Below are 25,516 nucleotides of genomic sequence, written 5' to 3'. Positions count from 1 at the left end.
TGTACCAGATTGGCTATATCTAGAATGGCGGCTCCTGTTCCCATTACATTTAGAACATCTAATTAGTATAAACATGCCTAGACGATATAAGGATAACAGAATTCTATTGGATACCTGGAAGACATTAAGATATATTAGTAATCTATCACCAGAACCAATTGCTAAATCATTAAATCAATCAATTTGGGTAAACTCCAGGATCAAGATTGGCGGAAACAATGGATAATTGCAGGTATACGAACATTGAATGATCTTATTTCAGAAGGATCAATGCTTAGTTTTTCACAATTGCAACATAAATTTGGATTAAATAAAACACAATATTTTAAATGGTTGCAATTGAAGCAAGCTATTCAGGCAGGGTTCCCTGAATGGAAAGATCTTAATACTCAATATAGTCTGCAGGTTCTATGTTTCCAGGCGGATTTTTTGGGTAACCAAGCCGCAAAATGGTATAAATTGTTAAATGGATTTTTAAATAAAAAAAAGAAAACTGGACTTAGGGATATTTGGAGTATTGAGATTGGTCAGACAATTTCTAAGTCTCAATGGCCACGATTTTGGTCCTGGAGATTAAGATCTACAAAGTCAGCAACTATGAGTCAAACTTGGATGTTTTTATTATATAGAGCTTTATGGACCCCTACGCGCTTACAAAAGATAGATAGTACTAGATCTAATAGATGCTGGCATTGCAGAGTAGAAGTTGGGACATTAGACCACTTAATTTTTTTTTTGTCCCTGTGTAAATGCATTTTGGAAACTAATTTGGCCCCAAATTAATGAATTACTAGAAAATCATGTAGGACTTTCATATGATACTATACTATTTGGTACAGCAATGAGAACTCAAAGTCCGATTTCAGCAAACAATAACAAACTATTATTAATATTGACAGGGGTCGCCATGCAACAAATAACTCAAAATTGGAAGGATTATACCAAATTAAACTATACATTTTGGTGGAATTCAGTCTGTCATATATACAAAATGGAAAAAACAATAGCATTACAACAGGGAAATATTCATAATTTTAAGAAAATTTGGGAACCATTGACTCGTTATTCCAATGATCAGATTTCGTAGCACATTAGTAATAGTTATGTTAGAATGGGGAGGGGAGAGGGGGTCACGTGATGCCATGTAACTGACTGGACGTGCCTCTGCACAGCTCCGGGCCATGCAGCTCTAATTTTCGTTTTTAAGCACTTCTCCCCGATCGGGCCCGCTTGCCTTTTATACTGCAGATTACCCGAGGTTGTTTGACATGAGCGGAGCAACTTTTCGGCGGTCACTGTGCCCGGTATGTAGCGAAATCGCAGCAGGACACCTGAGGGAAGGTGAAGCTCACTGATCAAAAGATGGCGGAGGGCCACGAGGTGCCCATGTTCACCATACAGGAAGCGGCTATTCAGGAGCTCACAAAATCTCTCACCCTGGTGATGGAGGACAAACTTGCTAAGATCCAGACATTCATGGAAGACTTCCGGGAGACGCTAGAGACTCACGCGGGCAGGCTGCAGAGAGTGGAGGATTGGGTGGCTCAACAAGAAGACCGCACCGCTAATTTTGAGGAGCGTCTGCGGGTCCTGGAGACTGCCAAGACAACCTGCTTGGATCACCTGGATGACCACGAGAACAGGAGCCGGAGAAATAATTTAAGGTTTATCGGGCTGCCTGGTTCGATCCGGGATGTTGACCTGCGGGCCTGCCTGGAGACATGGCTACAAGGCATGCTGGAGCCCGGCGAGTCCGGGGAGCGGGTGCTGATAGAGCATGCACACCGCGTGGGAAGCAGGAGAGAGGGCGAACAACGGCCCCGGCCAGTCCTTGCCCGCTTCTTAAACTTCGCTGTGAAAGAGCGTGTCCTTGCTCGTTTTCGGAGAGGACCTGGTTTTGACTATGAGGGGCAGAAAATCTTAGTATTCCAAGACTTCTCCCCCCAGGTGTCCTCCAGACGCAGGGCTATGGCGCCCCACTGCAATGCCCTTTATTGGCGTAATATCAGAGTGTCTTTGCTGTATCCTGCCAGAGCTCGTGTTTCCTTCAACAATAAGATCCACTATTTCGAGACGCCACGTGAGCTGGAGCGCTTCATCCAGGATCTGCCGGTGCCCGCGCGTGAGGACCCGGGCATGGCCTGATTGCTCATCCCCTGACTGCCGTGGGCGCCCGTGACCTTGGTGTTCCGCCCCCGGCTGGGGGTCTTTGCTGCTTTGCTGATCTCGCTGCTGACAGACCGGAAGAGGTGTGGCGGGAACACCGTTACCCGCGGGGATGTTGTGATCTACAGTTGTCCCATGACTTGGAGTTGGTGGCCTCGTTGAAACTTTTCCTCGAGGGGCCCAGAGGAGTCACGGCACAGATTCCGATTCCGAGACCTCTTTGTCTTTTCTACCTCTGAACGGCGTGGCATTGTGCCCTGTGTTAGTGCTGGTTGACTTGCCGAGGGTGCCCTGTGGATCTGCTTGCGGCTGGGCTGCCAATAACGTAGGCACCCCCGGCACCTTATACCCCTTCAATCAGAATTTTTGTTCTTTGGACATGGGGTGATCTGCCTACTGCTTGGACCGCTGAGATACCAACGAGGTGCCGCTGTCTTTTCCACTGACCCGGCACTACACCGCAGTATGGGATTTGTTTTCAGTGCACTTCCATCTGTTTTTGTTTTGCATTGTATTGCAGGGGCTTGGCCCGGAGTTGTTCGAATGTTTAATCATTGTTCTTTGGGTTAGCATGGTTATCTGTGCTGGGTATAGGGACCGGGTGGGATGTGGGAGAGTGTATGGGGGTACGTATGGAGGTATAGCTGGGGTTTGCGTGGGATGTATATCTGTGGTGTGTGTGGCTGTATGTATGGGTTTTTCCCTTGGGGGACTCTATACTGTATTTGGGCAATGTATCACTGTATATTTTGAGAGAGTGGAGGCATTGGCTGGGACGGCCTCTACCTCTCTTGTTCTGGTTTACATTTATGTTACTACTGTCTGCCATAGTATTGTAAATGGTGCAATTGCTTGTTAAATCCTTAAATGTGGATGGGATACACTCCCCAATCAAACGCACGAAAATCCTAGCGTATCTTAAACGCGAACACACGGACATAGCATTTCTACAGGAGACGCACCTGACTTCTTTGGAACATAATAAATTGCGTAAGGGGTGGGTGGGTCAGGTGTGCTCTGCTTCATTTACATCTAGGAAATGTGGGGTGGCTATCCTCATTCACAAGAATATGCCCTTCCACATTCATAGTCAAATTGCTGACCCCAATGGGAGGTACCTTATCCTGGTGGGGGAACTTTGGGGTAAACCTTTAGTATTGTGTAATGTCTATGCCCCTAACGTCTGCACCCATGCTTTCTTTATGTCCTTGGTGGGTCACTTAGCGCCCCTATTGCCTCAACCGATCATACTGGGAGGTGATCTCAATTTTGTAGCTAACCCTCAGTGGGATCATAGGCCAGCTAAGCCGGTACCAAAGGGCCACCTCAGCAAAGGAGTAAATTTTCTTTTGAAAGAATTGGGGTTACTGGACTCCTGGCGCACCATGCATCTGATGACCTGGATTTTTCTTTCTACTCTCACCCTCACTCAACTTATTCTCGCATTGATTATCTTCTCATCTCTGCTTCCTTCTTTCCGTATTTGACGGATGCTCACATTTCTACGCCTTTGGTCTCTGACCATGCTCTTCTGGGACTTGCCTTACAATTTGGTTCCCAGACGGCGGGTCGTGTGTGGTGAACGTCCCCTTTCCTGTTCAAGGATGCGGCGTTTCGAGAATTTTTCCAGAAAAGATGGGATGAGTTTCTTCAGACTAATTCAGTGGAGGATGTGGGCCCGGTCGTGTACTGGGAGGCTGCTAAAGCGGTCATGCAGGGGCATATCCTGGCTTACTCGGCGTCCCTGAACAAGCGGCGGGATGCGGAACTTCTGGCTTTGTCGCGGGATCTTGCTGCTTACAGGTCCCTTCACATTTCCCGTCTTGACGCAGCTTCTAGACAGACTATGAGCGCTCTTAGGGCACAAATTAATATTCTTTTAGAGCAAAGAGCTAGGCGTAATATATACTGTTATAAATACAAACTTCACCGATGGGGTGACAAAACGGGGAGGTTGCTGGCTAATCTGGTGCGCCCGCACAAAGCTAGACATACCATTACATCCATTAAGGACAAACAGGGTGTGCCGCATGTCACCCATCAGGCCATTACGCAGCAATTTGTGCAGTTCTACTCTGACCTTTATGCAGCACAACCTTATGATGCGGACGCTAGCGAAAAGTTTTTTAAGGGACTTTGCCTCCCTACTCTGACTGACGCTCAATGTCTTGAGCTTAATGGCCCTATTACAGGAGAGGAACTGCAGGCAGCCATCAACAAACTTAAACTCGCGAAGACGCCAGGCCCCGATGGCCTTGGCCCGGAGTTCTATAAGCTATTGGACATATCCGCTTTACTCCTTCAGCCTGAATCCTTAAATATCCTGGTTCATTCCTTAATAATCTCAAAATTAGACTACTGTAATTCCCTTTTCATTAATATTACACAAAAGGAAAAAAAAAGACTACAATTAATTCAGAATACGGCCGTCAAATTAATCTACAACGCAAAAAAATATGATCATGTTACTCCCCTTCTTATCAGATCTCATTGGTTACCGGTAACTCACCGTATTACGTTTAAACTATTACTTTTAGTTTTTAAAACCATCACTTTCAACGAGCCACAATTCATTAATAGATGGTTAATCCCGTATAACACGACTCGTTCACTTCGCTCATCTTCTTCCAACCTTCTGTCGGTCCCCTCGCTGAAGGTAATTGGAACTAGGCGTAACGACATGTTCTCTGTTATTGCCCCTCAGTCTTGGAATCTCTTACCGCAACACATTAGGGAATTAAAAGATTTATCCATTTTTAAAAAAGCACTAAAAACATTTTTCTTTAAAGATGCATATGATTCTAAATAGTTTATTATGCTTTTTTATTTATCTATAGATTTACTTCCCCCTCCTATTTGTTTTTTCCTTTGTTATTACTCTTCCTTTCCTATCCAATTATTGTAATTTCTTTCCTATTTATCCTCACGATTCAAGTATGTCTCTATACCCTAACTAACATTTTAATATACGAATGTAATTAAGTATGTTTAGTATTTAAGAAAATTTTACTTTATATTGTCAATAACATTTAATTTGTATGTGTTAAGGTATTAATCTATATGTATTAAGACTTTGTACATCGCTTAGTGATTTTAAATAGGCGATTCATTAAGAATAAATAAACTTGAACTTGAAACTTGACTTACTCCCGTTACAACAATACTTTATGGGGCTCCGTCACTCTGCTCCCCCGGGCGATTCCCATAATAGGGCACACGTCATCATTCTACCCAAACCTGGGCGTCCGCTTGACACTCTCGGGTCTTACCGCCCTATCTCCCTTCTCAACCAAGATGTAAAAATTTTGGCTAGTATTCTAGTGGCGCGACTTAACAAATTTTTGCCGTCTCTCATTCACGAAGACCAGGTAGGTTTTGTACCGGGCAGACATGCGTCTATGAACCTTTTGAGGGTCTTATCCGTGCTACAGTCTCTTCATGAACTTCGCGATCGTGCGCTCATCACCAGCCTAGACGTCGAAAAGGCGTTTGACATGGTCTCCTGGCCCCACCTATTTCGGACACTTGAGCGTTTCGGGATCCAGGGTGACTTCATAGCCTGGGTGCATACCTTGTACCATCATCCTCGATCTCAACTCTTAGTGAATGGTGGAGTTTCTGACCCCTTCCCCTTGGGACGGGGCACGCGACAGGGTTGTCCCCTGTCGCCTCTCCTCTTCCTTCTCTCTCTCGAACCCCTGGCTGTGCGCATTCGTCAAGACGAACAGCTAGAGGGCCTCCGAGTGGGCAGTAATGAATTTCGCATAAGTATGTTCGCTGACGATATGCTTCTTTATGTCAATCATGCAGACCGGTCTATGCCCGCCTTGATGTCCCTCATCCGCGCTTATGGCGTTTTCTCCGGATTAAAAATTAATTTTGATAAGACGGAGGCTCTATTGTTGGGAGGCGCGACGACGGAGTCTTGGTGTAGGGACTTGGGCGTGGGTATTGCCCCGGGAAAGTTGAAGTATCTAGGTATCATGCTTTATAGAGACCCCCGCAAAATGTATGAGGCCAATATTACGGCAACCATCGGACGAATAAAAACCCTCTGTAATAAATGGCTCGCGCTACCTCTCTCGCTACTGGGACGTGTGGCCTTGGTCAAAATGGTGTTATTTCCGAAATTACTCTACCCATTGCAAACCATACCGGTGTGGATTTCGCGTTCGGATGAGCGCTCCTACCAGACCATCATTTGCTCTTTTGTATGGCGGGGGAAGAGGGCCCGCATTAATGCACTTAAATTGTCCCAAAGTCGCAACAAAGGGGGCTTGGGGTTGCCCGATCTGCGGGTCTATAATGTGGCGGCGCTTCTCCGCTGGATTCACGAACAACTGGTATCCTCACGCCGGTACTCTCCTGCGGCACTGCTTGAGGACTGCTGCTCGCCATGGTCTTTTTCTTCCTTTCTTCATGGGGCGGGCGGAGGGGGCGTGGGGCCATGCCCTTCTGCTCTGCCTTTTCTTCTTCCTTTCCGTCGGGCTTGGCGATGGTGGCGTGTTTTACAGGACCGTTTACATACTGTATCCCCGTTTCTTTCTCTCCTTCACAACTCTAACTTTGCTTCTGGAGTGGGGGGCAGGTCGGGGTTAAGAGATCGTACTGAACGTGACACGACTTTGGGTGACGTGTTAGCTTTGGGGGGAGGGGAATTCCCTTCCTTTGCTCAGATGAGGACGTCGTGGCACCTGCCCCCAGCGCACCTCTACACTTTTCTACAAATTCATCACTACTATCACTCTCTGGTGCGAGCCCATGGGAACCGCTGGAGCTATGGCCCTTTGGATATGGTTTTCCTCTCCATGCCTACTGCGTCCAACAAAATTTCCACCTGGTATAGAGTGGGGAGGGATAGTCTTGGAGAGGGATGCCTTCGCATTCTGGGGGGCGAGTGGTCTGGCGAGCTTGGGATGTCTGTATCCATCCATGATCTCGGGCTCCTATTCCGGGCGCTCTACCTCAATGTGAAGGCTGCGGGTCTACAAGAGATGCAATTCAAAATTTTGCATCGATCATATATCACTCGAGCCCGGGGCTATACTATGGGTCTGTGGCCTGACGATCTCTGTATTAAATGTAAATCTCATAGGGGTAACTATATTCACACGTTCTTTAACTGTACCAAGCTGCTCTTCTGGGAGTCTGTGAAGACCTGTTTGGCTGCTCTCCTACAGTATTCAGTACCCTGGAATCCCTCTGCACTGTTATTGGGAGATGTTACTGAACTCAGTCATCAGGGCATGGATCTTCCATCCCAGAAGTTTATCCTTCATGCGATACTTGTGGGTAAACAACTCATTTTGAAATATTGGACTGTTGAAGAGGTACCGTCCTACACTCTGTGGACATCCCGGATGCGACAGCAGGTGCGTTTTGAGTTGGACACTTACACCTCTTGACCCCAGCCACATTGGAAAATTTATTGCTCACTTTGGCAAAGGACTTTAGATCTAGCTGCCTAACCGCTTAGGGAGGATTGTGCATAGGCTGTTGTGGTTTACTGCCTTTATTCCACTTTACCCCTCTTATTCTTATTGAGTGTATGAGGTGTGCCTGTGTGATTGAGTTGCGTGTGGTTTGCCTGAGGTTCGAATGGTTTGACTGTGTTGGAATGATTGTGGTGTGGATTGAATCGTTTGGGGATTCTGGTTGATTATCTAATAGAAAATGTAGATGGGGGATGCTGGGCTGCGTGCTGCTTCCCTTTCATGCTAGTTTTTTGCGCCCATAGAGGTAGTGCGCTGTCACTTCTTTTACTGTGCATACTATTGCTTTCTGTATTGTTCCGGCAATGTATTCTGTATACTGTTGCACACTGTTTGGTTTGTATCTCTGTGCACCTGTATTGTTGCGATGCGGACGGCAGCTGTTGTCCGAGTGTTCCTTGTCTCAATAAATATGATATTTAAAAAAAAAAGAATGGGGAGGGGAATGTATATTATATGGATTTAAGAAATGAAAAAAGGGGAGGGGTATATTCTATGTGATAAGATGAATTATTTGTAGTCACAATTTTTCATGTATTATTGAAGTCTTATGTACAATTAAAAATTGTAAGAATGAAAAAATTTATAAATAAAATATAAAAACAGTCCTTGGTTTTTTATTTAAATAGCCAGATAATGTTTTATACCACTGCGCGGCCTGGTGACCCAGAAAATCTGCCTGGAAGCATAAGAATTCTAGAGTAAAATAAGCATTTAAAGACTTCCATTCAGGGAACCCTGCCTGAATAGCCTGCTTCAATTGCAACCACTTATAACTTTGTTTTTTATTAAGTCCAAATTTATGTTGCAATTGTGAAAACTCCAGCAGCTTACCATCATTAATAACATCATCTAAAGTACGTATTCCTGCTTCAATCCAATCCTTCCAGACAATCATAAAACCGCCTATTTGTATCTTGGAGTTCAGCCATATGTTTTGACAAGTAGATTTTTGAATAGTAATAGGAGTTAAGTTGTTTACATACTTTAATGTTGTCCATGTGTCCATTAATATCCTATTGGTTTTCCTTATTCTAGGCATTTTAATGCTAAGCAGATGACGAAGCCTGATAGGAGACATGAGCTGCCACTCCAACCATAACCAATCTGGAAGCTTCTCCATGAGTTCTGGGAGGACCCAATACATACCTTGGCGCAAGATATAGGATTGGTGAAATCTATAAAAATTTGGAAAATTTACCCCTCCCTCCTCAATTGGTTTTTGTAAAGTCACTAGAGCAATTCTTACAGCTTTACCCAGCCAAATAAATTTACTAAGAATATTGTTTAATTTTTTATAAAAAGACCCCTGAAAAAAAACTGGTATCATTCCCATTTGATAACAAACCACAGGCAATATCATCATTTTGACAGTTTGAACTCTTCCCCACCAAGATAATTGTAAAGGATTCCATTGCTCACATAACTCTGTTACTTTTTGCAATAAACTTTTTTCATTCATTATAATTGTCTCATCAAGTTTTTTATCCATATACCTAAGTATTTTATTCCTTCTTCTTTCCATATAAAAGAGAATTAATCCATTTTGATCAATTTTATTGAAATATATGTATTGCCTTTTTTGCTGTATTTTATTAAGATTTTTTATTGAAATGTATGTATTGCTATTTCTCTCATCCAGAGACCCTTCCTACCCATCCCTACCTCAGAATGTTTAGTGACAATTCTCTCATCCAGAGACCCTTCCTACCCATCCCTACCTCAGAATGTTTGGTGCCAATTCTCTCATCCAGAGACCCTTCCTCCCCATTCCTACCTCAGAATGTTTGGTGACTTCTCTCATCCAGAGACCCTTCCTACCCATCCCTACCTCAGAATGTTTGGTGATAATTCTCTCATCCAGAGACCCTTCCTACCCATCCCTACCTCAGAATGTTTGGTGACAATTCTCTCATCCAGAGACCTTTCCTACCCATCCGTACCTCAGAATGTTTGGTTCCAATTCTCTCATCCAGAGACCCTTCCTCCCCATTCCTACCTCGGAACGTTTGATGCCAATTCTCTCATCCAGAGACCCTTCCTACCCATCCCTACCTCAGAATGTTTGGTGACAATTCTCTCATCCAGAAACCCTTCCTCCCCATTCCTACCTCAGAACGTTTGATGCCAATTCTCTCATCCAGAGACCCTTCCTCCCCATCCCTACCTCAGAACGTTTGGTGCCAATTCTCTCATTCAGACACCCTTCCTCCCCATTCCTACCTCAGAACATTTGGTGCTAATTCTCTCATCCAGAGACCTTTCCTCCCCATTCCTACCTCAGAACGTTTGATGCCAATTCTCTCATCCAGAGACCCTTCCACCCCATTCCTACCTCAGAACGTTTGATGCCAATTCTCTCATCCAGAGACCCTTCCTCCCCATCCCTACCTCAGAATGTTTGGTGCCAATTCTCTCATTCAGACACCCTTCCTCCCCATTCCTACCTCAGAACGTTTGATGCCAATTCTCTCATCCAGAGACCCTTCCTCCCCATTCCTACCTCAGAACATTTGGTGCTAATTCTCTCATCCAGAGACCCTTCCTCCCCATCCCTACCTCAGAACGTTTGGTGACAATTCTCTCATCCAGAGACCCTTCCTCCCCATTCCTACCTCAGAATGTTTGATGCCAATTCTCTCATCCAGAGACCCTTCCTCCCCATTCCTACCTCAGAACGTTTGGTGCCAATTCTCTCATCCAGAGACCCTTCCTCCCCATTCCTACCTCAGAACGTTTGATGCCAATTCTCTCATTCAGAGACCCTTCCTCCCCATTCCTACCTCAGAACATTTGATGCCAATTCTCTCATCCAGAGACCCTTCCTCCCCATTCCTACCTCAGAACGTTTGGTGCCAATTCTCTCATCCAGAGACCCTTCCTCCCCATTCCTACCTCAGAAGGTTTGATGCCAATTCTCTCATCCAGAGACCCTTCCTCCCCATTCCTACCTCAGAACGTTTGGTGCCAATTCTCTCATTCAGAGACCCTTCCTCCCCATCCCTACCTCGGATAGTTTGGTGCCAATTCTCTCATCCAGAGACCCTTCCTCCCCATTCCTACCTCAGAACATTTGGTGCTAATTCTCTCACCCAGAGACCCTTCCTCCCCATTCCTACCTCAGAACGTTTGATGCCAATTCTCTCATCCAGAAACCCTTCCTCCCCATTCCTACCTCAGAACGTTTGGTGCCAATTCTCTCATCCAGAGACCCTTCCTTCCGATTCCTACCTCAGAACGTTTGATGCCAATTCTCTCATCCAGAGACCCTTCCTCCCCATTCCTACCTCAGAACGTTTGATGCCAATTCTCTCATCCAGAGACCCTTCCTCCCCATTCCTACCTCAGAACGTTTGATGCCAATTCTCTCATCCAGAGACCCTTCCTCCCCATTCCTACCTCAGAACGTTTGGTGCCAATTCTCTCATTCAGAGACCCTTCCTCCCCATTCCTACCTCGGAAAGTTTGGTGCCAATTCTCTCATCCAGAGACCCTTCCTCACTATCCCTACCTCAGAACATTTGGTGCTAATTCTCTCATCCAGAGACCCTTCCTTCCTATCCCTACCTCGGAACGTTTGGTGCCAATTCTCTCATCCAGACACCCTTCCTCCCCATCCCTACCTCGGAACGTTTGGTGCCAATTCTCTCATCCAGAGACCCTTTCTCCCCATCCCTACCTCGGAATGTTTGGTGCCAATTCTCTCATCCAGACACCCTTCCTCCCCATCCCCACCTTGGAACGTTTGGTGCCAATTCTCTCATCCAGAGACCCTCCCTCCCCATCCTTATCTCAGAACATTTGGTGCTAATTCAATCATCCAGACACTCTTTCTCCCCATCCCCACCTCAGAACGTTTGGTGCCAATTCTCTCATCCAGGGACCCTTCCTCCCCATCTCTACCTCAGAACGTTTGGTGCCAATTCTCTCATCCAGAGACCCTTCCTCCCCATCCCTACCTCAGAAAATTTGGTGCCAGTTCTCTCATCCAGAGACCCTTCATCCCCATTTCTACCTCAGAACGTTTGGTGCCAATTCTCTAATCTATACAGTGAAATTTTGCTATCTTCAACCAAACAGCAGAATGTTCTGTGCTAACCTAAACCGTATAGATAACCTTTCCTCTTATAACCATAAAGCTGAATGTCCTACGTATGTCCTATTATTATGTATCTACATTTTGTAACCCAGCCTGAGCTTTTTGGGGAGGACGAGCTAAAGAACTAACTAAGTAAATACCTAAATAAATGTTCAGTGCTAATGGTCTCACCTATGGAGAATCTTTCCTTCCCTGGACCATACAACTTAATTCTTCAAGCACATACATAGACACTTATAAAGATATGGCCTATCTAGTTTGCCAATCCATACATTTACTAAGCCCTACAAGTCCTTCCCTACCTTACAGATTTATTTGTGTGAGGAGTTTCCTGATGGAAAATGGCCAGGCTCTGAAATATGCCTTATTATTAACTAGAATATTGGTTCATGGAAAGTTGTTAAAGCAAAGCGCGGTCTATAAATGTTCAAAAACAAACATAAAGTAATTAGCTTAGTAGAATTTCTTTGGTCATGATTTCATCCCTTCCCACCAACCCTAACCAGTATTTTCATCATTCTATGAGTGTCAAAATCCAAACCTCTCCCTGTATTTGCCATCATGTTTCTCTGTTTGTCTTGGCACCTGCTTCATGAGGTGCAACTGTTTCCTTGGGAAGTTTCAGCCAGACAGGGATTGCTGTACCATATTTTGCTGATGTTACAAACATAAATGTCTGAATCTTTTCATCATTTTGAATAGTATTATATACTAAATTGTGTTGCATTGTATTGCTAAAGATCCCCACCTTCTCTGGCTGCTTCCTGGAGCTTTGTATCCAGCTCTGGATCACTGGCTGGGATGACCAGAAATCCAATGTCAGGATTCTTTTGGTCACTGTCTTGTTTGGGATCAGAAGTGCTTTGATCTCGAAGACTCTCCATGTCTGGTGCCAGTAGGTTCCCTGTGAACAGAATCATTAGCACAACTTCAGCCAAGACAGGAAGGAAGAGTGAGAACTGGGAGAAAGATGACTTGGATGTGGTTCAAGTGGGAGTCAATGGTACTGCAATGGAGGAAAACTGGGAAGACTAGATGAAATTTGTGGTCCTTTTCTGTACAAGAAGTTCAGCACTCCACATCCCGAGAACATAAGAACTGCCATACTAGGTCACACCAAAAGTCCATGAAGGCACAAATAGCTGATAGGATCTCATAATGTTGTTTCGAGATTCCATGGATAAGCAGTTCTACCGTAATACCGCCTTGAAATCTGATTTGGCGGTATAACAAACATTTGAATAAACTTGAACCTTTTTAAAGCCCAGCTATACCAAGTTCCAGAGCTTAACTCATCAATGAGTGAAAAAATATTTCATTGTTTGTTTTAAATCTTCTGCTTAATAAGTAACATCATGGAGTATTCCCTAATCTTGGTACCTTTCACTCCACTCAGGATCTTATAGAACTGCATCATATCTTCCCCAATCTCCCTAGCCTTTCTTCCTATGAAAGTCTTAATCATTTTGGTTGTGCCCCTCCCGTGCCCTCTTTCCTACCTCTCCACCTCCACGCACTCTTTCCCCACCCCCTCCTGCCGCGCATATGCCACTTCCCTTCCCCTGAACATCTGTGGCACGAGCAGCAACCCCCAAGCTGCTGTCGTGCCAGTGTTGGCTCTTTTATCTGATGTCATTTCCTAGGTGCGGTTCTAGGAGGTGACATCAGAGGAAGAGCCAAGGCTGGTTGTACCATGAATATTACAGAGGTATGGGGGAAGGGAAGTGGCATGCACACGCAGAAGGAGGGAAGGCGGAGAGGAGGACAGGTGCCTGTGCTCTCAGCAAGATGGACCCCCCCCCACCCACCAACACCACTGGCTTCATGGCAATAATGCTCTATGACCTCAGAATGCAGGTGTAAAGAGCCTTAGCCTAAAGGAAGAGGAGATGCAAATGTTAAGAGCCTTAGCCAGTAGGGAGAGGAGTTGATAGTGGATGCTGCGGATGGGCAGACTGGATGGGCCATTTGACCTTTATCCATCATCATGTTTCTCTAACCATAAAGCTCTATGACCTCACAATGCAGGTGTAAAGAGCCTTAGCCTATAGGAAGAGGAGATGCAAATGTAAAGAGCCTTAGCCAATAGGGAGAGGAGGAGATAGTGGATGCTGCGGATGGGCCATTTGGCCTTTATCCGCCATCATGTTTCTATGTTTCAAACCCTTCTCCTTCATTGTTCTAGTACATTTTTACATCTCTGCTTACCTTTATTATTTTTCATCTTTTCTATATTCTTCTGCACAACTCTTAGCCACGATTCCCCTTGATGGTCTGGGTCTACCAACAGTGGCCAGCGGCGGAAGCAGTGACGGATAGAGGCCTGAAGCAGCAAAGCAGCGCCTCGGGCTGAGGAATTGCAGGGCAGACCTCTCTTGGACCAATTACTTTGCTCACTGTGTGTACTCAGAAGCTCCAGTATACTGAAATTTTCCCAGTAAAGGATAGGATCTGGGAACAAAGGGGCAGCTGAACTGACAGGAAGAATTCCAGTCTTCTCCAGCTTTCTTTGCACATCATTAGGATGAAGAGATTCAATCTGGCCTTTGCAGAATCTCTTCCATTTTTCCAGGAGTTCTTCTGAGCGCTCCTTTGGGAATGCCCCCAGATAAGAAGCAGCAGCTGCTAAAAGGAGAGCGTCTCCAAGGAAGGTCCGTTCTCTTCTCTTCCATACCTGCGCAAAGAAAACCAGACATCAGGATGGCAAGCCCACAAGATGGATTGCAGTTGCATGACTAACTTCATTGGGCTTGCTTTGGGCTTAGTGCATATCAGCAGCAAATTATGGCTCTACCTTTTTAACAGGATGCCCAATGAGACGTAACCATTCCATTCCCCACCTTCAATTGTATTAGTGCACCACTGGCAGTTTCCACATATCATGTGCACCACGTCCTGACCCAGTGGCGTACCTAGGGGGGGGGGCGGGGGGGGCGGGCCGCCCCGGGTACCAGCCCTAAGGGGGTGTTCCCGGCCTTGCCGTTCAGTCCCCCGCCACCCCCGAAGGACCGCTCGCCCCCCTGGCCTCCCCGCACCACCTATGAACAGCCGCAGCAGGATCGCGAAGTCAGCGTCAGCATCCCTGCGCTGCTTCCTACGACGCGATCCCGCCCCTCCTCTGACGTCAGAGGAGGGGCGGGACCGTGGCGCAGGAAGCAGCAGGGATCGCTGACGCTGACTTCGCAATCCTGCTGCGGCTGTTCATAGGTGGTGCGGGGAGGCCAGGGGGGCGAGCGGTCCTTCGGGGGTGGCGGGGGACTGAACGGCAAGGCCGGGAACACCCCCTTAGGGCTGGTACCCGACGCTGACTTCGCGATCCTGCTGCGGCTGTTCATAGGTGGTGCGGGGAGGCCAGGGGGGCGAGCGGTCCTTCGGGGTGGGTCGGGGCATCAGGCCTTCAGGGTGGGGCGGGCGGGCAGGCAAGCAGGCTTTCAAGGGGGAGGGGGTGACAGGCAGGCAGGCAGGCCTTCAAGGGGGGACAGGCCTTCGGGGGGGGGGTGCAGACATTCAAGGGGTGCAGGCAGGCCTTCAGGGGGGTGCAGACCTTCGGGGGGGGGTGTAGGCCTTTGGGGGGGTGCAGACCTTCAAGGGGGTGCAGGCCTTCAAGGGGGGAAAGGCAGGCAGGCCTTCAAGGGGGGGACAGGCCTACAAGGGGGGGGGGACAGGCCTACAAGGGGGGGACAGGCCTACAAGGGGGGGACAGGCCTTCAAGGGGGGTGCAGGCCTTCAAGGGGGGGTGCAGGCCTTCAAGGGGGGTGCAGGCCTTCAAGGGGGGAAAGGCAGGCAGGCCTTCAAGGGGGGGACAGGCCTACAAGGGGGGGGACAGGCCTACAAGGGGGGGGGACAGGCCTACAAGGGGGGGGACAGGCCTTCAAGGGGGGGTGCAGGCCTTCAAGGGGGGGTGCAGGCCTTCAAGGGGGGTGCAGGCCTTCAAGGGGTGCAGGCCTTCAAGGGGGGCAGGCAGGCCTTCAGGGGGGTGCAGACCTTCGGGGGGGGGGGGGTGTAGGCCTTTGGGGGGGTGCAGACCTTCAAGGGGGTGCAGGCCTTCAAGGGGGGAAAGGCAGGCAGGCCTTCAAGGGGGGGACAGGCCTACAAGGGGGGGGGACAGGCCTACAAGGGGGGGACAGGCCTACAAGGGGGGGGACAGGCCTTCAAGGGGGGGTGCAGGCCTTCAAGGGGGGGTGCAGGCCTTCAAGGGGGGTGCAGGCCTTCAAGGGGGAGACAGGCCTTCAAGGGGGGGAAAGGCAGGCAGGCAGGCCTTAAAGGGGGGACAGGCCTACAAGGGGGTGGGACAGGCCTTCAAGGGGGGACAGGCCTTCAGGGGGGTGCAGACCTTCAAGGGAGTGCAGGCCTTCGGGGGGGGGTGCAGTCCTTCAGGGGTGGGGTTTAGGCCTTCAGAGGGGGACAGACCTTCGGGTGGGAGGTAAAGTCCTTCGGGGGGTGCAGGTCTTCAGGGGTGGGGTGTAGCCCTTCGGAGGGGGGACAGACCTTCGGGGGAGGGGGGTCCTGGTGTAAAAGTACACAGAGGGAGAGAGGGAAGGGGGGGTTCAAAGATACATGCATATGCCAGACTTTGGGGGTTAGAAATAATGGGTCTAAAAACAGAGGAGTGGGAGAGAGATGGTGCATAATGGGATTTAGGGAGGGAAGGAACAGAAAGGGAGAGAACTTGGAAACAGGGGATGGTGTGGAGGGGGGATAGAGATACTGGATAGGAGGATAGTTGGGAACAGAAAGGGAGAGATGGTGGATCCTGGGGTGGTGGGGAGTTGAGAAAAGGTGAATCTGTGGATGGAGACAAAAAAAAGGAAAGATGCCAGATCTCCGGGAGAGGGAAGGGAAACGGAAGGGGAGAACAGAGATGGCAGACGGATGGTTAGCACGGAGAAAGGAGACCCTGGCAAGCAAGACAACAAGAGCCTGGGACCAACAAGATTTGAATATTGATCAGAGAACAAAAGGTAGGAAAAATAATTTTATTTTCTGTTTTGTGATTACAATATGTTAGATTTGAAAAGTGTACATGAGACAGCTTGAAATGGGAACTTTTCTATTTTTGTGAATGGCAAGGCTGAGTTCAGTTAAAATATATGCTTTATAAGAAAATATAATAATGTGTTTTATAAAGTTTATAAGCATTGCTGGCATACTCGGTGAGGTGTTCCTAGTGTTGGTGGTGGTGGTAGCATGTCAGTGTGTTGAGAGGAAGAGGTAGTCTGGGAAATTCTGCTGAGCAAACTCTGGGCCCATTTCCACCCCCAGTTAGTCCACTCCACTCAACTGGTTCACACACTGAGTGGGTCTTTGGGTGTTATTTCTGGGTAGTTGTTTTAGAATCTCTTCCAGTGGTTTGTCAGTATCTCCTTCTGGTCCAAGGAAGGAAACTTTGTCAACCTTAGCATTGACCTTCAGAATATGTTTGTAACAGCGCTGCTTGTGTGGCATTAGGCTATGTAGTGATCGAAAGAAAAAAACAGACCTTTGCACATTTTTGCACTATATGGTGGGTGTATGAGGAGATTCATTTCCTGCACAGTTAAGTCCATTTTTTCTACTGAATAATAGTATAGGTACAATGAAAGTAAATAGCAAAAATGTTTGAGTAGATAATTAAGGAAATCTTTTTCATATTGCTTGCTTATGGACTGGGAAAAAAGACTGTTCAAGCAAATGTCTCCAGAACTGCTTTAATGGAAAAATGTGATTTTTTTTTTTTTTAAGTACTTTGTGAAATTTATTGTTGTTGTGAAATTTATTGTTATACTTTGTTTAAACTTAAAAAGCGGTGTCATTAACAGTGAATCTAATCGAAAAATCGATTCAACAGGGTGAATCGGATCGAATGAAATATTTTTCTCTGAATCGGGCAGCACTATTGGCTACCATGAGAATGGGCTACTGGGCATGATGGACCATTGGTGTGACCCAGTTAGGCTATTCTTATGTTATGTTCTCATCTGTAGGGGCCTTTGTTTTCACTTCTTATTTTAATGTATTTTTTTCCTGGGAACTTATCAGTGTTTTTTTATAATGGGAACAAAAATGGAAGAGAATTAATGTGTGTGGAATGGGGGGGGGTAACTAATTTCTTCAGCTAAATAATTCAATCCACTTCAAACAGACATAGGAGAACTCACGCACCATTCACACACCCTCCAACCAAAAACGTCAAAAGAAAAAAACTGTTCGACAACCTCCTAGCCATTCGAGCTGCAACACTTGACCCCCAACTCTACAACCTATTGACCTCGACCACAAACTACAAAACCTTAAAAAAAGAAATAAAAACCCTTCTATTAAAAAAACACATAAAACCAAACTAACATAATCAGAACTGTCCCAAGCATCACCTGCAACTACTCCATATGTACTTCTGATGTCATGACAATTCAGACATAATTTATGTTATGTTATGTTTGGAATAATGGTTACATAAATGAGGTTCAATAAAAGAAAATTTTCTGTGGGAGCATTTGTTGGAACTTCTGTTATCCTGATTTCTTCTATCTGTGGGCTTTCTTTAGCTAACCTACTTATCTGGGGCTTTCCACTTCTGCAGCTGCCCTTTTCACGGTCCACTTTGCGCTTGCACTCTCTGGGGAGGGGGGGTTGGGTCTGGGCTTGGTGGGGTAGGTGTGTCTGGTAGTTTTGTCTGGGTGGTGGCTGGGTGTTTCTTGGGTGCTTGTTGTGCGGATTGGTGTGTCTGGTGAGCGGTCTGGGTGTTGTTGCTTGTGGGGGTTTTTTTCATTATAAAATATGGCTGAGGGTCTAGTCCGGCTTATTATTCTTGTGGGTTCTGGGGTGGGATTTGTTTGCTTGCCCCAAGTTTTGGCCTTTTGTTGTGTATTGCTATGCCTCTCATTGGCAATTTTCTCTTGGGAGAGGCTTGTTCATGCTTGTTGTTGCTGTTACTCTCATTCTGTGTTCTTTTTGATAATGTATAAGTTTCTGTACAGACCATGGTTGCTTGTCTGGACCTTTTGCCATTCTCAATAAAAATACTTTGGAAAAAAAAAAAAAAAAAAAAAAAGAAAATTTTCACTGCCTGTTTCTATTCTGACCATTTATTCCATTTCATGGTTATTGCAAAAAAAAAAAAAAAAAAAAATTTTACATGAGGGGGGGGGGGGGGGGTGTCAAAAAATGATGGGCCCCGGGTGCCACATACCCTAGGTACGCCACTGTCCTGACCCCAAGTAGAACAGCCTCAGATAGAACAACACACCCAAGAGGATAATAGACTGGTCTGTGTGTTACCATTTTATGATAGGTCGAACAACTTGGTGTCTAATATGAGAAAACACTGGCATGTGTTACTAATTTATCCCTGAGCTTTTTGTGGATTTCCCCACAATTGCATATAGTAGAGCAAGCAATCTGGGAGAACAACTGGCTAAACACAGGTATGATGGCGGTGATATGATACAAGAGCAAGATCAGGACGTGGTGCACGCGAAATGTGGAAATTGCCAGTGGTACACTAATACAATTGAAGGTGGGGAATGAAATCCTCCGGGAAGGGAGATTATAATCCATTCTAGAAGTAGGACATGTAAATCTTATAATGTAGTATATAGCATTATATGTCCATGCAGTCTGATATACATTGGAAAAACTAAAAGACCAGTCCATATTAGACTAAATGAGCATAAATCTCGCATTATGAATAATGTCCTGGAAGCACCGCTTGTACAACTCTGGCAGGATAAACAAGACATCCAATGGCGAGTGAAAGATCATGTCGAAGAAGGGTGGGAGGCAGGTAACTATGAACAGAACTGGATTTTTAGGTTGAATACGGTATACCCGGGAGGTCTAAACCAGGAAATAGAATGGATGTCTCTTATCTGATTCGCTACTGCTGCCCCTGATGTCAGAGAAGAGGGAGGTTAAAAAGAGGAGCAAAAAATGCCGCGCCATCTTTGTCACAAAATTTCCAATGATCGGGATGGTGTAGAGCTAAAGCAAAAGGGGTAACTATTCAACTACTAAAGGATTTGCCAGTTGGGAAGAACCCCTTTCTTTAAAGATGTTTGCAATAGCAGAAAGGTCTTTTAATTAAATTTATATCTTATACTGAGTTTAATGAATGCATTTTATAGCAGGGGACTTTTTCTTGATACAGCCTTCGGGCGAAACATGTCGGAATGACAGGTCACTTCCCGATAACTATTGACAAAGGGAAAACTCAGAAAATGCAGAAAAAAAGATAAGTTGAAAGATTATTTATTTATTTACTCAAGCACTGAAGTATAGAAGCACTAATCTATATACTGTATATATATATATATATATATATATATATAAAATCGGAGGTATGTATGTGTGTATGTGTGTGTGTATGTGCCGCGATCACGCAAAAACGGCTTGACCGATTTGAACGAAACTTGGTATGCAGATCCCTCACTACCTGGGATGATATAATTTGGGGGTCTCGCGGCCCACCTGCACACATGGGCGGAGCTACAAACATAAAATCAGATTTCACCCATTCATGTCAATGGAAAAAATGTAAAAAGCTGCCATTCTCACAGTAATTCAAAAACGGCTTGACCGATTTGAACGAAACTTGGTATGCAGATCTCTCACTACCTGGGGTGATATGTTCTGGGGGTCTCGCGGCCCACCTGCACACGTGGGCGGAGCTACAAACAGAAAATCAGATTTCACCCATTCATGTCAATGGAAAAAATGTAAAAAGCTGCCATTCTCACAGTAATTCAAAAACGGCTTTACCGATTTGAACGAAACTTGGTATGCAGATCCCTCACTACCTGGGGTGATATGTTCTGGGGGTCTCGCGGCCCACCTGCACACGTGGGCGGAGCTACAAACAGAAAATCAGATTTCACCCATTCATGTCAATGGAAAAAATGTAAAAAGCTGCCATTCTCACTGTAATTCAAAAACGGCTTGACCGATTTGAACGAAACTTGGTATGCCGATCCCTCACTACCTGGGATGATATGTTCTGGGGGTCTCGCGGCCCACCTGCACACGTGGGCGGAGCTACAAACAGAAAATCATATTTCACCCATTCATGTCAATGGAAAGGATGTAAAAAGCTGCCATTCTCACAGTAATTCCAACTATAAAACACTTTCTATGACACTATAACCACTAGGGACATCTTTTCTATTCTACCACGGACACCATACATATAGAGTTTGTATGTTCTAACTGTGTTTGTAACTGTTTCCTTCATGCACCCCAGTTCATAATGTTATTACATTACATGAGTACTCACATATGCTGAACTAGGAACACAGGTTCCATTCTGAACCGGGAACAAACTGCATGGAGTTTCTTTTCAACCTGAGTTTCCACATATTGAGTTGTTTAAATCAATACTGAAACTTTTGGATGCCACTTATTCCAACAGATCTTCCTTTTCAGTGTAAGAGATTGCTAATTCCAGTGAGACTTGCTTTCATTCACCACTATAAAGTATCTTTATTTGAATCCATTTACAGTGTTATTGCTATAATTAAATACCCGTGCAACGCCGGGGCTTCAGCTAGTACAATATAATAAAATCATTCATTCTCTTCGTAATTAATAATAAAAAATCAAGATCCCACCCCCCACCCCAATCTTATAATTATATACATTCAGGGAAAAATAATAATCATCGCCCGATACAACGGCAGGATAACTTCTTTCGTTCTGGTTGTAATACCCTTCTTGATTATACCTAGCATTCTATTCGCTTTCTTAGCGTCCACTGCGCACTGTGCAGACGGCTTCATTGTCTTGTCCACTATTACCCTCAAGTCTTTCCTCTCTTGCTCCCATTCAAGGGGAACCTCAGTTTCCTGCAGGGAAGGATAGGGGAGCGTTTCGTAGGTGGGAATCCAAGGGTTATATCACATTTAGGGATGTGCTTGTAGGGGAATTGTTGCCTTATTTTGATGAGTTAGTTGCTAGGGAGCCTAGGCTTGGGGGAGAATTTTTTGCATATATGCAGTTGAAGCATTTTATGATATCGGTTGGTTGGGATAAGGGGAATCCTCAAGGGACTGAATATTTGGAAAATTTATGGGTATTATTGGGTAAAGTGCCTAGACCGATTTCCGTTTTGTATAGATATTTGAGAGGGCGGGTGGTGGTATCACTTCCTTTTAGGCTGAAATGGGAACAGGATCTTCGGATTCATTTCACTGAAGAGGACTAGTCTATAATCTGTGCTGAGGTACAGAGAGCATCTCCTTGTATATTGGTGCAAGAAAATGCATATAAAATTCTGACCCGCTGGTATTTGACCCCTGAGCGGTTACATATCATGTACCCGCAGGTGCCTGATTCCTGTTGGAGATGTGGTAAGGGTCCTGGCTCTGGTGGGAGTGTGGGGTGATTCAGAAATTTTGTTGCATGTTACTCATCCACTAACACAGTGGATACAGGACCCATTACAGTTTTTACCCCAGGTTTACCTGCTTGGGTTGCATAATCTTAGAGACGCTCCCTGGCAGACTAAGCTTGTGTGTATGGGTTTGGCAGCGGCAAAATGTCTGATTGCACAGCACTGGAAGAAAAATGTTGCTCCCTCGGGGGAGGAGTGGTTGGTCAAATTTAAAAAACTAGCACAGATGGAATGTCTAGCTGCTCGGCATCATGGTTATTATGTGCAGCAGGAACGGACTTGGGACAAAATATTCCATTTCATTTCATCCTTTCTTTGAGCTGAGGGGGGGAGGAGTTTGTAGGGAAATACGGGAGTCTCTCTGAAGGAACCACAAAGGGACTTCCATATGGAGTTCACTAGGTTTTGTTTTATTTTATTTTTGTTGTTATTGTTTAAGAAAATAGCAAAACCCCAACCTTAACAAACCTTGTAATAAACTCTATCACATACCCCATTCAACCCACCCTAAAACTTCTGGGAATGCTGATAGACAGAGGCTGTACCATGCAGCCACAAATCAACAAAATAATACAAAAACAATTCGCAGTCATGAGAAACCTAAGACAAGTTCGAAAATTCTTCGACAGAAAACAATTCCAGCTAGTGGTCCAATCCCTAGTCCTAGGTCTACTAGACTACTGCAACATCCTATATCTCCAAAAAGATCTGACAACATTGGAAAAATGGGCCGAAAAGTGGCAAATGAGCTTCAACATAGGGAAATGCAAGGTCATGCATATAGGGAAAAAGAACCCGATGTTCACTTACAAAATGGGGGGTTCACCACTAGGGGTAAGCAACCTTGAAAGAGACCTGGGAGTGATGGTGGACACAATATTAAAGGCGTCGGCGCAGTGCACCTCAGCCTCAAGGAAAGCTAACAAAATGTTGGGTATCATTAGAAAGGGTATCACGACCAGGACGAAGGAAGTCATCCTGCCACTGTATCGTGCAATGGTGCGCCCGCAACTGGAGTACTGTGTTCAGTACTGGTCGCCGCACCTCAAGAAGGACATGGCAGTACTTGAGAAAGTCCAGAGAAGAGCAACTAAACTAATAAAGGGCATGGAGGACCTCTCATATACTGACAGACTAAAAAAGTTGGGGCTTTTCTCCCTGGAAAAGCGGAGACTTAGAGGAGACATGATAGAAACCTTCAAGATCATGAAGGGTATAGAAAAAATAGACAGGGACAGACTTTTCAAGTTAAGGAGAACCACACGTAAAAGGGGGCACTCAGAGAAATTGAAAGGTTTAGATCAAACGCCAGGAAGTTCTTCTTCACACAGAGGGTGGTGGATACATGGAATGTGCTGCCGGAGGATGTAGTAAGCAGAAGCACGCTACAGGGCTTCAAAGAAGCTTTGGATAGGTACTTGGAGGACAAAGGGATAGAAGGGTACAGATAAGAATAGAGGTAGAGGTAAGTTAAAAAATTTTCAGGCAATAGGCCTGAAGGGCCGCCACGGGTGCGGACCGCTGGGCAAAATGGACCTATGGTCTGCCTCAGCGGAGGCAACTCTTATGTTCTTAGCCCCGCAACCATGATAAAACAACTATAAACACTACAAAATACAGCTCTAAGACTTATCTACTCACTGAGGAAATACGACCACATCACAGCAGCATACCTCGACTCACACTGGCTCCTAATACAAGCAAAAATACTCTTCAAATTCTACTGCCTACTATTCAAAGCCATAAACGGAGACAGCCCAGCCTACTGGAACAACCGACTAATTCAAACCACCACAACCAGACATAGGAGAACCCACGCACCCTCCAATCAAAAACGTCAAATGAAAAAAAATGTACGATGACCTCCTAGCCACCCAAGCAGCAAAACTAGACCACCAACTCTCCAATTTACTGATCTCGACCACAGACTACAAACCTTCAAAAAAGAAATAAAAACCTTGCTATTCAAAAACTACATAAAGACAAACTTAACACAGCAAGATCCATCTCAAGCCCCATTTGCAATCTACTTCATCCTTTAGCACCTCCGAAAATGTCCAGACAACTCATATGTAATCCGCCTTGAACTGCAAGGTAATGGCGGAATAGAAATCACTAATGTAATGTAATGGACTGTCACAAATTCAGTATAAACACAAAAGTTTCAAATGTATTAAACCATCAAAAGCAGAATGGCCACCTTTATATCTATAGTATTGTCACACTTGTTCCTCCGAATGCCACACAATAAAGTAGTGTGGTAGCCGTCCTCAAAGGAACTGAATGCAGTGTGATTTTTTAGTTAAATATTAAATACTTTCTTTTATATTATACTAATAATTTATAAAGTGCTAGTGCCAGTACTTTGTTTAACAGGACTAACATGGTTGTAAACTAGTTGTGAACTAGCAAATGCATGTTTGTTGCTTAGCTTTTGCTTCAGAACGGGTCTGCCTCGGTCCCCACCGACGCGTTTCAAGATTTCATTAGGGTTAGGGACAGAACAAGCAGAACGGTTCAGAGCTTTAGCATAACGCTAATTCCCTGCATATATGCCAAGGCTACAATATTGCCTCTTGCTGCGTATCTCCCTGGACTCCTGCCTTCCACATTTTCTCTGCACCCCCAGAACATCAGTGGCAGCTCAGTGTGCTTTTAACTTGGCCACAGAACTGCTGCGAGGATTAATTTAGACGCAGTTTTCATCAGTAGTCACGGGACTTTTGCTAGGCCAGCCCATATCAAGGATACAACTTCCTCTTAACATTTGCATCTCCTCTTCCTATTGGCTAAGGCTCTTAACACCTGCATTGTGAGGTCATAGAAACATGATGGCAAATAAAGGCCAAATGGCCCATCTGCAGCATCCACTACCTCCTCCTCTCCCTATTGGCTAACGCTCTTAACATTTGCATCTCCTCTTCCTATAGGCTAAGGCTCTTTACACCTGCATTGTGAGGTCATAGAGCTTTATGGTAATAGAAACATGATTAAGTAATGTGTACAGCAGTCCTTTGTACTGTTATGCTATCACTCGTGTTCTCCACAAACAGTACTTCATAACATATTCATTTCTAATTTTTACTTATTCATTGCTCTTCAGAAGTGCCAGTATTAGCAATTGGTTTCAGTGGCCAAATACTATGTGGCACTAGCCTCCTCATCAGACCATTATGCTTTATATAAAGTGACTAGATGAAGCCCCAGCATTGCACGGGTATTTAATTATAGCAATAACACTGTAAATGGATTCAAATAAAGATACTTTATAGTGGTGAATGAAAGCAAGTCTCACTGGAATTAGCAATCTCTTACACTGGAAAGGAAGATCTGTTGGAATAAGTGGCATCCAAAAGTTTCAGTATTGATTTAAACAACTCAATATGTGGAAACTCA

The 25,516-nt window shown here is 45.3% G+C and overlaps 1 protein-coding gene across 1 annotated transcript in view; it reads right to left on the bottom strand.

Annotated features, from left to right (window-relative positions):
* DNHD1 (dynein heavy chain domain 1) overlaps positions 1-25,516 on the bottom strand; it is a 681,063-nt gene that overhangs the window by 137,551 nt on the left and 517,996 nt on the right. The window contains exons 36-37 of the mRNA XM_033948490.1: positions 13,966-14,431; positions 12,506-12,661 (exon numbers count right to left, since the gene is read on the bottom strand). Of these exons, the coding sequence (XP_033804381.1) occupies positions 12,506-12,661; positions 13,966-14,431 (622 nt within the window). The remainder of the gene's footprint in view (positions 1-12,505; positions 12,662-13,965; positions 14,432-25,516) is intronic.

This window comes from Geotrypetes seraphini, chromosome 6, assembly GCF_902459505.1.
Source record: "Geotrypetes seraphini chromosome 6, aGeoSer1.1, whole genome shotgun sequence".
NCBI lineage: Eukaryota > Metazoa > Chordata > Amphibia > Gymnophiona > Dermophiidae > Geotrypetes > Geotrypetes seraphini.
This window is presented reverse-complemented; position numbering and strand designations above follow the sequence as displayed.